The 15,371-nt window shown below is 39.2% G+C and overlaps 1 protein-coding gene across 3 annotated transcripts in view; it reads left to right on the top strand.

The window, feature by feature from the left end:
- Positions 1-14,601, top strand: part of DCP1B (decapping mRNA 1B) — a 40,068-nt gene extending 25,467 nt beyond the window's left edge. For all 3 annotated transcript variants that reach the window (XM_059848107.1, XM_059848108.1, XM_059848109.1), the window contains 4 exons: positions 3,265-3,393; positions 4,145-4,984; positions 11,666-11,908; positions 13,648-14,601. In XM_059848107.1, coding sequence (XP_059704090.1) covers positions 3,265-3,393; positions 4,145-4,984; positions 11,666-11,908; positions 13,648-13,728 — 1,293 coding nt within the window. In that variant the 3' untranslated portion in view covers positions 13,729-14,601. The remainder of the gene's footprint in view (positions 1-3,264; positions 3,394-4,144; positions 4,985-11,665; positions 11,909-13,647) is intronic.
- The last annotated feature ends 770 nt before the right edge of the window (positions 14,602-15,371 follow it).

Here is a 15,371-nt window from a genome sequence, read left to right on the forward strand (position 1 = left end):
GAGATTTAATGTGTTATAGTGGACAAACACTTCCAAAACCTGGTATTTTCCCCATTATTTAATACTGAATCATTATCTAATCCTGGCATCAGAGAATATGATTTGAGATGTTCTGAAATGTTTAAAGGGTTTTCATTAGATAACCTTAAAAATACTGTAAATGGAAAACTGGAAAATATTAGGCTGTCTTCAGATTCTGTGAAAAGAGGGTGATAAATCTAAAAGATGTTGCCTTCCATTTCTGCATTAGCACACAGAAATCAAGACAAAGGAGAGGAAATTCTGCTGTTTAAATAATAGCTTTTAGCACTCTTTTCCCTTTAGAATTTTTCGCAGATTTGCTTCTTACTTTAATCTTTCTGCATTTAAGGGATTGCCAAGGACATAAAAAATAACATAAAAACTTCCTCCTCATCTGGGACATGAGTGCTAGGAATGCCTGACCTCTTATGAACAGGATGTGTATGATTTCTTGTATTGCTAGTAATATAAATTTCTAAAGAGTGTGATAAATAAAGGCAATGACAACCATTTTTCTATTTAATGTCAATATGTTTCAGAGCAGTCATGCTTTTTGACTGGTTTATGACATCCACTTTCTTGTCAGTGTATGTTTTATTACTTACAGTCTGATGTGCTGAAATTAGTTATGAAATATGTTCTTCTCTTCTTTGAATTCTGTGTTTATTCAGTGAAGAGTGTTTTAAAGTGTTGGAGGCTGCAGAATAAGAGCATCAATCTTCAAAATTTTAAGGAATTTTACTCAATTTTTAAGAACGTAACTAATTTTGAAGTTCCTTATTCCCAAATTATGTTATACATTTGGAGATTACATTACATGCAAAATAAAATACACAGCTTCCCCTTCCTTTTTGAATTGATGGAGCTTTAAGATGCTAAACCACTGAGTTATTTTTTTAAAATCTGATTCTTACACACTTGCCTTCTCTTGACCCTCTGGTAAAAAAAACTGGCCTCACTGACAGCCAGGGAGAAAACCAGTTGAAGAGTTGCAAGGGTGCAGAACAAAGCATGACAAAATGGGTTTCTCCTTAACCATTGTGCCTTGTCTTGTACTGCAGCCCAAGCTCTGGGTTGAACTCTGTGCTGCACAGTTCCTCTCTCAGCATTTTGCATTTCCAGCTTCATACTGTACAGGTAGAGTATCAATCTCACAACACAAAGCAGTTGTTTGCTTTGAATATCTCTGACTACCAAACTTGCCAAAATTCCCTCAGTGACTTTCTTGGTCTTTTTGATCCACACGGACTATATGTGTCTAGTTTTGTTCCAGTGTTGCTGAGCCTTTCTTTGGCTTGATCTCAGAACCTTTTTGATTACTTTGCAGTCTTTTGTAGCAGCAGAGCTTTGAACAGGACACGTGACTAAAGGACAGACCTGTGACCAAGGTGTAGGAGTTGCCAGATGTTCTCTGGTTCTCTTGCTACAGAGCATGGTGGGATTTCTTTCATGCTGCTTTTTGCTGTTTGTAGATAATAGCATCTGATATCTTTTTTACCTGTCTAACTGACAATTGCTTGAATTGCCATGCTAGTGCTCCCAACTTACTCAACAGCAAGGCTGTGCTCCCCATCTGCCAAAATGGCTTTGAATTCTGAGCTCCAATAGTTACAGATGCCTCTGGAATCATCACAGACTTCTTTTCTCTTCCATGTGCTTCTGTGTTTGATAGCAACCTACTAGCCTTGTTATCAAGTCACAGCAATGATACCAAGTCAGGTCAATGTCATTCTTGTGTGTACTGATGCTCATTTGGCTGAGGAATTTGGTCTAAAATATGCTCATATAGTGATGACTCTGTTAAACACTACTGCTTCTCACCTCATTTTTATAGGCTTAGTTCTGTGATTATGCAGGATATGACAGTGGAATCTAAGGTACTTAAGGTTTCTGAGGAATTCAGCCTATTAAAATATCCTGAGGAAATAAGGCTATTATTTAAATTCTGCAGAACTCACTGAGAAATATTCAAGAGGATGTTATCCATAGTGTTAAAGAAAAAGTTTATGCGCTTTTTGCCCAAAAGGTTGGGCTGAAAAATAGCAATGAAAAGAAGATACATTGAAGAAAAGGCAGAATCATTAGAAAGAGAATTATTTGGGGGGGGGGGGAAGCTATTTAATCTTACTGACGTGCAGGTTTGGTCCAGGGTCTGTCTAATCTGACAAACAATTGAAGGTGTTGAGGATCTACTAAAGCCCCTTAAGTCCCCCCAAGAACTCCAGTTCTGGTTTACTGGGCAACTCTGGAACCATCTTGGTTTTGTTTATTTGTTTATTGTCAGAAATGGGTTAAGTGATCACCTCTGTATGTTTAAGAGTGGGGTTAGAATTAATAGAAGAATTAATAGTTAATAGAATTAACTTCTTGTTAAATAATTATTTTAAAAATCTTTCCAGTTTCTTGGTTTCAACTGTATCAAGTGACAAGGTCTTCAAAGAGATTGTCTTCTTTTCTACTGACAGTAGTGTTTCATGTATACCCAATGCTTTTTTAGTTTCATTGACTATATTTTTATATATAGCATCTTATTCACATTTGCCTTTTCCATTTACATTTTCTCTATCATGGAGCATTTTATGTGGTTTTTTTCTGAATTAAGTCATGCCCTTCTCTCTCCACATGACATTTTTTGTCCCTGATCACTTTTAGTAATCTGTCTCTGCCCATCTTTTTCATAATAAGAAATCCTACTTATTCTACATATTGATTAAATCTTTAATTGCTTTTCTGTACATGTATATGCATCCTGCAAGTTCCTACCATGTGAAGATTTATGTAAAAGAGTTTAGAGTTATTATTCTACTTTTTGACAAAAGCATTTTAAATTATCTTTATGGGCACATTAATCCTTCATGGATCTAAACTTCTTCTAGCTGCCTGTTGGATGCAGGAAAAGCATGTCTGTTGCTTGCTTTTTAAGGTGCTTTTAAAAAGTATTTTATGTTTTTGAAGTGCAGTAAAAGCACAATGCCAAAAAGAGAACTGAGATTTAAATTAGAGGGAAGTCTTATACCAGGGAAATCTTGGAATCAAGTGTTCAGTTTTACATATGTCTTGTGGTTTTAGAAAATTAGGTTGCAGTTGCTACAGTTCTTCTAATAGCATTATACTTCATCATCAGTGTTGCAGTTATTACTTTTGGTTATTGAATACCTGGTTATGTCTGTATTTTACTGTGGTTGGGAACTAGGGGAAAATACATTGTCACACATACTAAGAAATCCTTTTTTTCTGTTGCAGTGTAAGACCTGCTCAGAGCCAAAACAAATAACCAGTTCCTCTGCAATCTATAGCAACCCCAACCTAATCAAACCCATTCCAGTGAAGCCCAGTGAGAATCAGCAGCAGCGAATCTCCCAGCAGAGCAAGGTAAATTCTGTGGTGTTTTCTGACTGCTGCTGCTGCACTGAGCAACAGGAACACTGATTTGAGGTCACTGCAAGAATTTGAGATGGAACCATTGTAAGGAATGATTTTCAAGCACAACTAATCTGGTTTGTAAAAGCACCCTAAGCCCCACTGTATGTTGGGGAAACACACAAACTACAGACATACTCTGCTGATGCAACAAAGAAATATTGGTCTTTCAAATTTCAGGTGCTGTTTTGATCACAAGCTGATCTAGTCAACTGCTGGACCACACTTTTTGTGGGTTTTAGTTTTGTTTTTGGGTTTTTTTTTTTTTCCCCAGGGGAAACCATTGAAATAAAGAAAAGTCTCTTGGTATATCTTCAAGCCAAATCACAGTGCAAAATCCTAAAAATTGAATTCAGCTATGACCAGCAGATGCACAAGAAGTGGCTCTACTTCATACACAGGCAGATTTCTGTCTCTTACTAATATTGTACTGATGGCTGTAAAAGAAGATGCTCTTTCATGTTATTTAAAGCAAAGCCACTGCTATGTCTCAGATTCGCTGATTTTTCTCCCACATTAGCAGCTTGACAACACTCTTCTTGCCCTTCCTATGTGACAAAACTATTAAAAATCTCTTGGGGAAAAAAGAGCATAGCAGCTTTCTCAGCTTTTCATTGAATTCTGCTGGCTAAATATTGTCACCACTTAACGTAACTCCTGCCCGAGGGAGCCGTGTTGACTCTTTTCCTTTGTCCCCTCGCAGAACGCGGATCCTGAACCCCAGCACCTGTCTTTGACAGCCCTGTTTGGCAAGCAGGACAAGGCAGATGGCTCCGAAGCGCTCCCAAAGCAGCTCCAGGAGAGCCTCCCAGTCAGGCAGGGTGTGGTTCGCTCGCTGTCCTACGAGGAGCCCAGCAGGCACTCCCCCAGCGCCGAGAAGCAGCTGTGCCCCGCCATCCAGAAGCTCATGGTGCGGGGCACGGAGCTCCACCCCCTCGCCGAGTTCCCCGAGAGCCGTCTCTGTGAAAATGGCAGCATCCCCCCCGTGGGGGAGACTTTCACAGGCCTCTTCCAGCCCGTGACTTCCCACGGCATCACCACGGCTCACGGAGCTCAGGACACTGCTGGCACTCAGAGCCTGCTGCAGAAATTGCAAAGTCAGTCCGGGGCGGTGGCTAAAATGGAGCCCAGTGCCACAGGACCTGTGAACTCGACAGCTTCCGTGTTCAGCAGGACTCCTGCTCCTGTTGGAGCACCAGCAGCGCCAGTAAGCAACATGAGCCAGCCCCCTCTGGTGTATTTCAATGGGTCCCTACCAGGCCAGACTTTAGAGGCTCAGACACTTGGTAAAGAACAATCCAAACTTCCCAGACAGCCACTTCCTCTCTCTGGCAATCAAGCGGCCAATTCTGGGGTGATTTCACCTCAAGAATTATTGAAAAAACTCCAGATAGTGCAACAAGAACAGCAGCTCCATGTATCCAGCAGACCAACGTTGGCAGCTAAGTTCCCAGTTGTTACCCAGAGCAGCAACACCCTGAAACCACTGGATTCCTGGATAGAAAAGGCTCCAGGCACAGAAAAACAGAGCACTCTCTTCCAGGTAAATGGGAAACTTCATAAATAAATACAAATCCAGCAGTCTTTTAAACTTGATGTTTTCTGAGGTCAGAAAACAGAGCACTCTCTTCCAGGTAAATGGGAAACTTCTTCATCATAAATAAATACAAATCCAGCGGTCTTTTAAACTTGATGTTTTCTGAGGTTAGACTTGGCTTTGTTGTCCTGCTGCATGTTGCACATGATTCATTTTGCAGGTGATAGTTTCCCAACATCGAGTAAGTTCTGATTTACCAAGATGTGATATTGTAAATCCTGAAGGCCACATCTCTTACACATCAATGATGACCACAAATACTGCAGTGCTGGGTTATTGAAAAGTCACCTAGTTTTCACTTGCCATACTTGGGCTGTTTTGTGTAATTGCTTGCTACTCAGTGTAATGTTTTGGGTTTAATAATTATTTTCTGCAAAATTAGTCATAGCTTTCTCTGTGTAGATGTGCATTCTTTTGTATGCCAGTTGCTAAACAGCAGCTTTTAGAAGTATTTGTATATTGGTCAGTTAGTTATCTTGTACCACACCTGCTACTTCTAGATATTCATTAGCTATTTTTCTTTAATTTGCTGTGTATTATTTTGAAAAAGGTCTTGTGCCTGAATGATATCAAAAAATTCTGTTTATTTTGATCCTTGAAGTCAGATTGGTGTCTTTAAAAATTCAGGAGGTGTTAAGAGACCGTGTCTCTCTGAGTATATTTTTATGTTCTTCAGAAAAGCAACATGTGCAATTACAAAATGTCCCACCTAAAGCAACTACTGTCTTTAACAACTTCATTTTCTGTAGGATTTTCTACACTAGACTGTCTTCACATGTCCTGTCTGGGAATGTATCTAAGCCCTTTTCAGCTTCCTTTTTTGGGGATAGGCTGTGGGGTACTGGAGTCTGATGTTACTGATGCCAAGTATTCCCCTTTCCAGTGTAAAGCTGAAAAGCTGCTTTTCTATTCCATTCTTGTATTCCTGTTTATACTTTTTCTTTTTTATTCTGTTTTTCTCTTTTATTCTATTTTTCTAATTCTGTCAAAACCTGATTGAAAGACTACAGGACATTTCAACATGCTAGAAAGTTCTTCTATACATGAAGAGGCTGAAAGAGTCATTTAATAACAAAAGAGCCACATCTGTCACTAAGTTTGTGACAGGTCAAGTTTTCTAATTCCATGAGAGAAGTGGGAGGAATATTAATTTGATACAGCAAATAGCCATCATTTTTTTTGTTCTTTTAATTAATGCAGTAGGATTTGAATCTGTATGAAAGAGTTTTTTGGGGATTAGTCATTGAAATTATTCAGAATCAGTTGCTTGCAGATGGTAACTCTGACTTTCCGGTGGAGAGCTAAAGAATAAAAGGAGGATCCAAAGTCAAACAAATTGATTTGTTTTCACTGGGAACGGAACTTGCCTGCTTTAAATGTAAGAAATTGTGTGATTCACTGGTACATGTACTGATAGCATGAGGGAGGACATAATGAAGGTAAAAGTAAAATGAGGCAAGTCCAGGCTCTACATTGTAAGTCAGTATGCATGAATAAAAAATAAGGAAATATGCTGATAGATTTTTCAGATGAAAAATCCCTACAGATGCTGCTATGGCAAATGACTTTAATTTTGTATTTATGAAAAAGACAGTGGTGCCAGTATTAGTTGCAATATGGAAAGGCAGGCAATTCCTGAGGTCGGGTCTAATGCAATTGCAACAGTTTTACTGCTTGAGTACGGATAGAACAGCAGCTTGTGAGAAAAGAAAAGTCTTCTCTGGAACAAAGCTCATTCACTGTGATTATTGCTGCAAGTTTGCCTTAAAAAAAAAAGGCAGCAACTGAGATTCTCAGTCTTCCTTTGCAGGGCTGTGAGCAGAACAAGGAGACTCAGGCTGTTGAGGAGTGGCTTCCCAGGCTGCCACAGCTGCTATCAACACATCAGATGCATTAAATTTGGAGATTTAATGCATAGACTAAAAATGATAACAAAAGTGTCACTAATTATTGCTTAGGACACCTAAAGCTCTGCAGTCTGGGAGGAATGGCCTCTTTCATGTGCAGCAGATTGCCACAAAAGTAAAAGCAGGGAGGCTAAAAATGATGGAAGGACTCTGTTCCTTTGGAAGCCATGAATTAGCCACACAAAACATGCCTGCTTTTGAAAAACAACCTGGAAGATAAACAACTTTTAAAACCAACATTAATCTTTTTATAATATTATCCTTGCAGTAGACCAGAGGCTTCAAGTGCTGCCATGCCTGCAGAGTAGATATTTGAGTGAAATTGAATTGGCACAAATATATCTGCACATGCTCATGCAAAATTGATCAAAGCAGATTCTGACAACAAGTGCAGCAAAAGGTTTGTTCTGTGTAATTATTTGTCTTTTGGTATTGCCTCTCCTACTATGCATCAGCATACAGAAAAAGCAAAAGTCTGACAGGAATAGAGAGATATCTGAGCAGTGTCTGTTGTTGGAAAAAATCAGATTAAAGGAACACCCTAAATCCATCAGCAGCACTAAGAAAATGTAAGCAATAGTCCTTTCCACATCTGACACATTACAAGTCCAAGTTTAAATTGGCTTCTGCTGCAACTCCATATGGTACAAGAACTGTGATCTCCCACATGAAAAGGAAGAGACCAGTAATCAAAAAAATGGGAAAAGAAAAGAAAAAAAGGAAAAAAAGCAAAAGCCAAAGAATAATACTTGGAAGCATTCAGCCTGGTCTGGTGCCAGCCCTGTTTTGTGAAATATTGCTTATGCAGACAGTGAGTAACGTGTGCTTAAGAGACAATAAAAAAGCATTAATCTACAGTGGGCTTTTAGGGGTATGTTTAGTGTAAGGGATGTGTTATCCTGATTATAGATACATGCATGCTTAAGTGTTTATGTTAATCAGAATTATGGTTTTAAAAGTGCTTACAATAACCCAGACACAAATTTATCATTTCTTCAGAAGACCACGTATCTTGCAGATTGTTTTTCACATTTCTTGGAGCATTGTTCCATCAACACTGTATTTTGTACATAATGTTACTTACATCTTCTGAGTATGTGCATGAAACCCCAGTGTGTGTGGTGTGAGCATCACAGCACTGCTTCTCTATTGTCCTGACTGCAGTTTCAGCAATTCTATAATGCAAATAGGTGCATTAAACTTGTATCAAAAAGCAATTTCAGCTTCTGTAGTTACACATCAATTAAAATATTCTAAATTAAACTTGAAAGACAAAGCAAAGTTAGCCTTGTAGCCGGCTTTGTTTTGATTAACTGCCTTTAAAGTTCCTGAACCATTCTTAGAATTATGTTCTCAGTTTTAAGCAATGCCTCTGAAAACTGTTCAGGTGCACAGCACACACTGGGTGCTGATGTTCCAGAGGAGCACTTGCTCCACCTGGGATTCTGTTCACACAGGAAGCCACAGAAGGTGCCAGTTTGCATTGCAGGAGACCCAGTGCACTCCTTGGTTTGTGGTGTTACGTGAATTTGCCAGCTCTGGTGTCATCCAGCTGCCAACAGCCACAAAGAGCACCCATCTGATATCTTAGTGAGCTTTTGGGCTTCAGGGAAAGGATGTTTGATACTGCACCAGTTATTCTGCACATTTTTCTTGTTCTTCCTTCATTGCTGCACAGCTGATGGCAGACTCCTACTCTGTTATTAGTGACTCAGAGATTTAAGTGTTGACCTGACAGCTGGAGATAATGGATGAAGAAGCAGCTCAGTTTCTGTGGGTCTGAAGTTGATCAACAGTATTTTGGAAGGGCTGTTATGACTGGTGAGAAGTTACTCAAAGCTAAAAGATTGGTCCAAAGGCTGTCAGTGTCCCTACAGAGCATTTACAGTGCCTTCTGCAAAAGAATGGTGTTACAGGAATTGCACAAGATCAGCATCTTGTTTTCTAGGGTGTCAGCTGTCCCAGTGACTCAAGGTGATCTGAGCTGAATCTCAAATGAAAATTTTGCTTTATTTTTAAAACAAACCCCAAACAATCCATGTTTTTTACGTAAAGGTTTATTCAATGGCAGAAGCTTTGAGCTTGTGCTGTTGGCAAAAAATACATTGTAACATTAAGGACAGACATAATGCTATGCACTGAAAAAAGACTCTATTCTTCTTCTGACACAGTGTTTGAAGTTCTGCATGACCCTGTGGATGTCGGCTGTGTCACCAGCAGATGGCAATATTGCTCATTCCATACAGTTTCCATACGCTTGGCATGTCCTACCTAACAGACCTTTCTATCCAAAGACAAAGTGTGTTTTCTTGTGTCTTCATGTGTCTCTTAAACCACAACATGTGCTTGTCAGGAGGAGCTGTGTATTATTAAGGGCACAGTTTGTCTCAGGTTTTGCTTGTTTGCCTTGGGCAAATGAGAAAAATATCTTTGGATTTGGAAGGCTGTGTTATCTGGGGCTGACAGAGTCTGCTGTAGATTAAGCTCTGTTAGTGGGACACTGTATCTCCTCCAGCTGCTCTCAACCTTCCCTTTGCAGGAGGTTTCTGCCCTTGTAGAGCAGTTTTGTATATGCATTCTTGAAGTCACATTAGGAAGAATCATCTTGTTTAAGCAAGCCCTGCCAATTTTGCTGGAGGTAAATTAAAGAGAAGTTGCTGCAGCAGTGTGGATGAGGAGAGCAGAAGCACTGGGATGAGTATCTGGGGGTAGTTGGTGTTCCACAGGCAGGACAAGATCTGTGCAGAGTCTGAAGGTCTCACTCTACAGAGGGATGTCAGTTTGGACTCACAAGTTTTCTTCTAAAATGAATGTTGTTTTTCAAGCATAGGTGTGCAAACCTTCAGTCAGTTTGTAATAACTCTGCTCAGTCAGAGGCTTGGAACACAGACCTGGTCATTGCTGTTTTGATTACATACTGTGGGGTTAGAAGAAAGCTGTAGTCTAGAGTTTTATAGTACTCTGTGTTTGAGAAACAGACACAATATTTACCTAACTGGGTAAATTTTGGGAGAAAAAAGCGAGACTTTTGGAAGCCTTTCTGCTTCCTTAAATTTTCCATAAAACAGCCCAAAATCTCAGTCCTCTTTGTTTCTATTTCTCTTTTTATCTTGGTCTCATAAAAATTGTTCAGAAATGTCTTGGGTAGAACAATGATAACTAGGAGAAAGACAAGCTACAAAAATGTGATTGTTCTTTAATGCTAATCTGTGTGGGTTTGCATACCTAGATCAACCTCAGTTCTAGTTTCTTAACCTTAATTTTTCTTCAAAATTGAAATGTAATCCAGGACACAGACTGAAGTGATTCAGTAGCCTTTCACCTTAATATGGTAGCAATAAATTGTGCTCCAGTCCAAAAGGGAGGAGCTTTGGTGAGCTTGTATCAATTCCTTTGTATGGACTTTAAAAAGATTGGATACTTGAACAGCAAGAAGATGGCTGATTAGGGTAAGATTTATTACTGGAATTACCTGGAGAGAGATCTGATGTCTGCAAGCTGAATGAATTAACTTTCTATTATGTTGTATATTACATATAATAGTATTTGCTAATATTATATCTGATAGTATTTGCTAATCCTGTATGATTTACAGATCCAAGATTCACTGCAAAATTTGAAGGTAAAAATTATTTGGCAGGTGTGCAGATTAGTGTGGTTAGGATACTGAGGGAACTGCTGCAGCACCAAGGTTCTCTTTGAGGGCTACTTTGATTTTGTCAGTTGGTTGTGTGTCTGTTCTGTTTCTGGCAGTGCCATGAGCTCACTATGGATCTTTACCTAAATCACTGAATCTATGGTTTTGTTTTCTCTCTCCTTAAGTAAAATGAGAAGGTAAAATACACACATATATATATATTTATAAAGTAATTTGAAAGTCATAATTGGAAAATATTTTCTAGTGTTAGGTACAGGGGTATTGTATTTGCAAGGTGCCCAGACAAAGAAGGGAGTGATGAATCTGTCTCCATGTTCTTAGAAGGCTAATTTATTATTTTATTATATTATATAAAAGAATACTATACTAAACTGTACTAAAGAATACAGAAAAGATACTTACAGAAGGCTAAAAGATAATAATGAAAACTCGTGACTCTTTCCAGAGCCTTTACACAGCATGACCTTGATTGGCCATTAAGTCAAAACAATTCACATGAAACCAATCAACCACCCACCTGTTGGATAAACAATCTCCAACCACATTCCAAAGCAGCAAAACACAGGAGAAGCAAATCAGATAATTGTTTTCCTTTTTCTCTGAGGCTTCTCAGCTTCCCAGGAGCAAAATCCTGGACAAGGGGATTTTTCCAGAAAATATGACTGAAACACAGAGGTTAGTCTTTAACAGTGATATTTGCATGGGTCATGTTCTCAAACTTCCTGACTTGCTGTCCCTGTGGAAGACTTTACAGCTGCATTCCCTAAGTGCTGATATTTAATAGTAGTCTGATTCCTGTAATAAAATGCTGTTGTCCTAAGATCATTTGCCTATCAGATAGATTTATAACACTTCAATCCATGTCTGCAAAATCTCAAATTGGATGGAAGACCTTTTCATCTGGAACTAGATCCTCGAGGTGGTGTTGAGCTGGAGTTGTCCATCACAGTACTGATCTCCAGCAGCCTGTGCCCACTGCCAATCTCTGCAGTTCTCACCAGCTCCATTCCTGCAGAATGAAGCAGACAGTTTTACCTAATGCCTGTGTTTTTATCTGGACAGGTCATCTCCCCTCAGCGCATTCCTGCCACCGTGAGCCCCACCCTGCTGATGTCCCCCATGGTGTTCACCCAGGCCACGCCTGCTCCGCCCAAAGCTGCCGAGAGCGGGCGCCTGGCAGCGGCGAACCCCGAGCCCGGCTCGGGCAGCCTGCTCCTGCCCCTGCCAGCCCCAGAGGCAGCCGTGCCCAGCAGCACCTCCATCACCAAGATGCAGCTGCAGGAGACACTTCTACACCTCATCCAGGTACAGTGCCAGGAGTTCTCCCACTTGGCTTAAAATCCTGCTGCCCACTTGGATACAAGCACCCTGTAATTGTTGTGTCTGACTAAAGGCAAAATGAATAATTAAATAAATATTGGAAGTTGGGCTATTGTGCCAGGATGATGTGATAGGCTCTCCTTGCACACTGCTGGCTCAACTGCATTTTGATTAATACATCTGATTTGGGGTTCAGGAAAGGTAATAAATTTGGTGGAAAAGAACAAAGATGACTGAAAGCTTTGTAAGGTCAGCCTCTGAGCCAGAGAGACCTCTATTATATTTTTAGCCAAGGATAAATAATGGGTGATTATCCTAGCTGCCAAATATTTCAGAGATGTGTATAAGCAGTAAAAGGAATTCAGATGGGAGATTAAAACTGCAGGATGAGTGTGAGCAACTTTAAAATGTGGGCTAGATAACATGAATGTATGTTAATTCAGTTTAGCATTTGAAATAGAAAATTACATTTAAAAAATTTCTTGCAGCTTTTCAGGTTTAATTGTGACAAAGCATAACAATGTTATGTATAAGATGATTCTTTACTGCTTTGGCATGATGCATAATTATGATTTTTTTTTTTCCTTAACTTGCTGTGTGTAATATCTGAAGAGTAAAAGTTGAGGAGAGATTACGTAACTAAAAACCTGGCTGCAGAACACAAGGGGCAGAGAAACTCATCCAGTTTGTAGGTCAAAACTATGTGCCTGTATGGCTTTGGAATAAAATTAAAAGTCATTATTGTAAGTTTCTTTAAATTTTATTTACGTGACAAATTCAGAAAATAAATAGTATCTTTAACAAGCTGGAGGGCTTTCTCATTTTTCCCTGTACTTTTATTTTGGGATTAAAAAAATATCACATTATCTTGCCTTTACATACTTTGGGTGTCTGGATACTATTAAAACCATACATGAAGTTAAAGAGGAAAAAGTAGTCAAGGAAAATAGGGGGTTACCCTCTGTAACTTTGTACTTGTAAAATATATATTTAACCCTGCTATTCTTGGTGGTAGTTAGGATTAACTGAGTTACCTCAAAATTATTCACTGCCAATTTGTTAGCTGTCATTTTCCATTATATAAAACTACAATCTTGGATGCACCTAATTTTCCTTAAATATTATCTTGATTGTAATTATCCTCATATGTTTATGTGAGCTACTTATAACATTCTTTCTTAATGTGGGCTGACTCATTCTTGCAAAATGTTCTTCAGAAGGAAAAAGTTAAGCATCAGAGCAAAAGGACAGCATCCCTTAGGGAGCATTAAGCCTAAAAGAGCTAAACAAGAGGCAAAGATTTTCCCAGGTAGGATTTTGGTGTAGGATCACAATCCAGAGTGTTTCATTATTCCTTCAGACATGCTTGGAATTATCCCTGACGTGATAGAGGATACAACTAAGGAAGTCTCTAGGTAAATGAGGGCAAAGAAGAGAAATAGCAGGGCTGTAACTTCAGTATTGTCACTGAGTTATGCAACAATACTGGACTCAATTTAAATGCACTGTGAGTTTAGAAAATCTTCTTTCTGTGCACTCATTGCTCCTTACTGAGGTGCAGTCATGGGAAATAAAACAGATCTTCGGTGAAGGAAAGGGCTTTGCTATTGTTCCCTTTTATAAAAAAGAGTAAGACTAAAAAGTATCAGGTCCATAAAATGAAATAACCTTTTAATCTCTTTACTCCAGTTATCCTGCTAACAATTACCTGTTTTGTCTTTCAGAATGATGACAACTTCTTGAACATTATTTATGAAGCATATCTCTTCAGCGTGAGGAAGGCAGCAATGAAAAAGCCTATGTGAAAGATCATCTCTTAAATCAATTTCCACGGCTTCCTGAACTGCAGGAAGAAGATTTTGAAATTTTCAAGTATGATTATGTTTGAAGAAATGAATGGTCTTAGGTATTTTGCATACACTTAGATTCTCCTTGTTGGCAAATACGTGTTGTACTGAGAAAAAGTGAGCAGAAATGGATTGTGCCTTTAGCGAGGGGAGCGTCACAACGCTGAAGAATTAATCGCAAAATATCTTAAATTATTTTTCTTACCCTGGTCCGTACTTAGAGTTGGTTTCCCGGCATAAGGACTCAGTTCTCAGGATGCAGTTTCCTTTTTCACTTGCAGCGTGGTTACTCATTGCCGAGGTATTTGTCCCTGCTTTTCCCTGAGCCGTCCTGCGCAGCTGTCCCGGGGAGCGCGCCCGTCCCTGACCACATGGTGGCAATGTTGGACTATTTTTAGGAACATCAAATTCCGGCTGAAATCTTGGAAAAGGAGATTTCGGGAAGACTGATCATTGTACTTAGTTGTCTGGAAAGCAATTTAGAAGAAGTGTCATGACTTCCCCCGAAATTTTTGTAGGAAAATCTTTTTCTATTTTGACAAGAATATTTTTAGCTAGATGTAGAAATGGGATTCTGCAGGTGTTTGAGGAATTGGGGGGGGGGGGGGGGGGGGGGGGGCGGTTTGTGAATGTGCTTGGCTGTCACAGAACTCTGGGGTGACACTGGATTCATCTTTCTATTATTCCAGGTCCAATCTGCATAATTATAAGCAATGTGAAAATTTGTTAAGGGAAATGCTACCTGGTGTAATTTTTTTTAAGTGTGTTCCTGGAGCACAGTAATTTCGTTGATCCATTTCTAAAGAAAATAAAAATGGATAATCCCTCCTATATGCTGATTTCATTTTACTGCACCATGGGCTATAGATTTAGTTTGTATGACTCAGAAATGTTTTTTACACTTGGCAGAAGACACATGAGGTTTTAAATCATTTAGAATAAATGATGGAAAGGATTTTTATGTATATTTTTATTAGCATCTGCTGCTGAAGTGCCAGTTTACTACAGTTTAGGAATCCACAGTTGTTGCTGAGGAGGCATTTCTTCTGTGGGTGCAGAGAACACAAACTGTAATCCATGAATGATTATTCAATCTTCTTTACTGTGGGCACTGCTGTAGGCACAACTCAGTAGCCTCATCTGTGAAAGTTCTTCAGTGTCAGTCTCGCTGCAGGTTTCAATTACTTTGTAATTATTCAATTCAATTACTTTAGAGTTGTAATGAGTCAAACAGTTGCTCCTGCCCCATGCAAGGGTAGGGGGGATTTGCTGCCATTTCTTGGGAAAGGCTCTAAAGAGGTTGGGGGAAAAAAAAAAGTCAAGAGCTACTTTCTTTCACATAAAGAAATAACCCCAAGAAACTGCTGGATTTTCCCTACATTAAGTAACTGGTAGACAGCAAGTCACACTGGTTGCATGTTGTTAGTTCATGATTCTTGCAGATTCAGTGAAATGAAAGTGTTGATCAGATACCAGGAAAAACAGACTTTAAAGATAGCAGCAAATTCTAATCTGTAACCTTCATAATTTATGTAGCCTTTATAATTGATAGGATTCTGCTGAGTTAATTGGTATTATTTTGGAATGAACTGGTATGGAAG

Source organism: Haemorhous mexicanus, chromosome 5 (genome assembly GCF_027477595.1).
Source record: "Haemorhous mexicanus isolate bHaeMex1 chromosome 5, bHaeMex1.pri, whole genome shotgun sequence".
NCBI lineage: Eukaryota > Metazoa > Chordata > Aves > Passeriformes > Fringillidae > Haemorhous > Haemorhous mexicanus.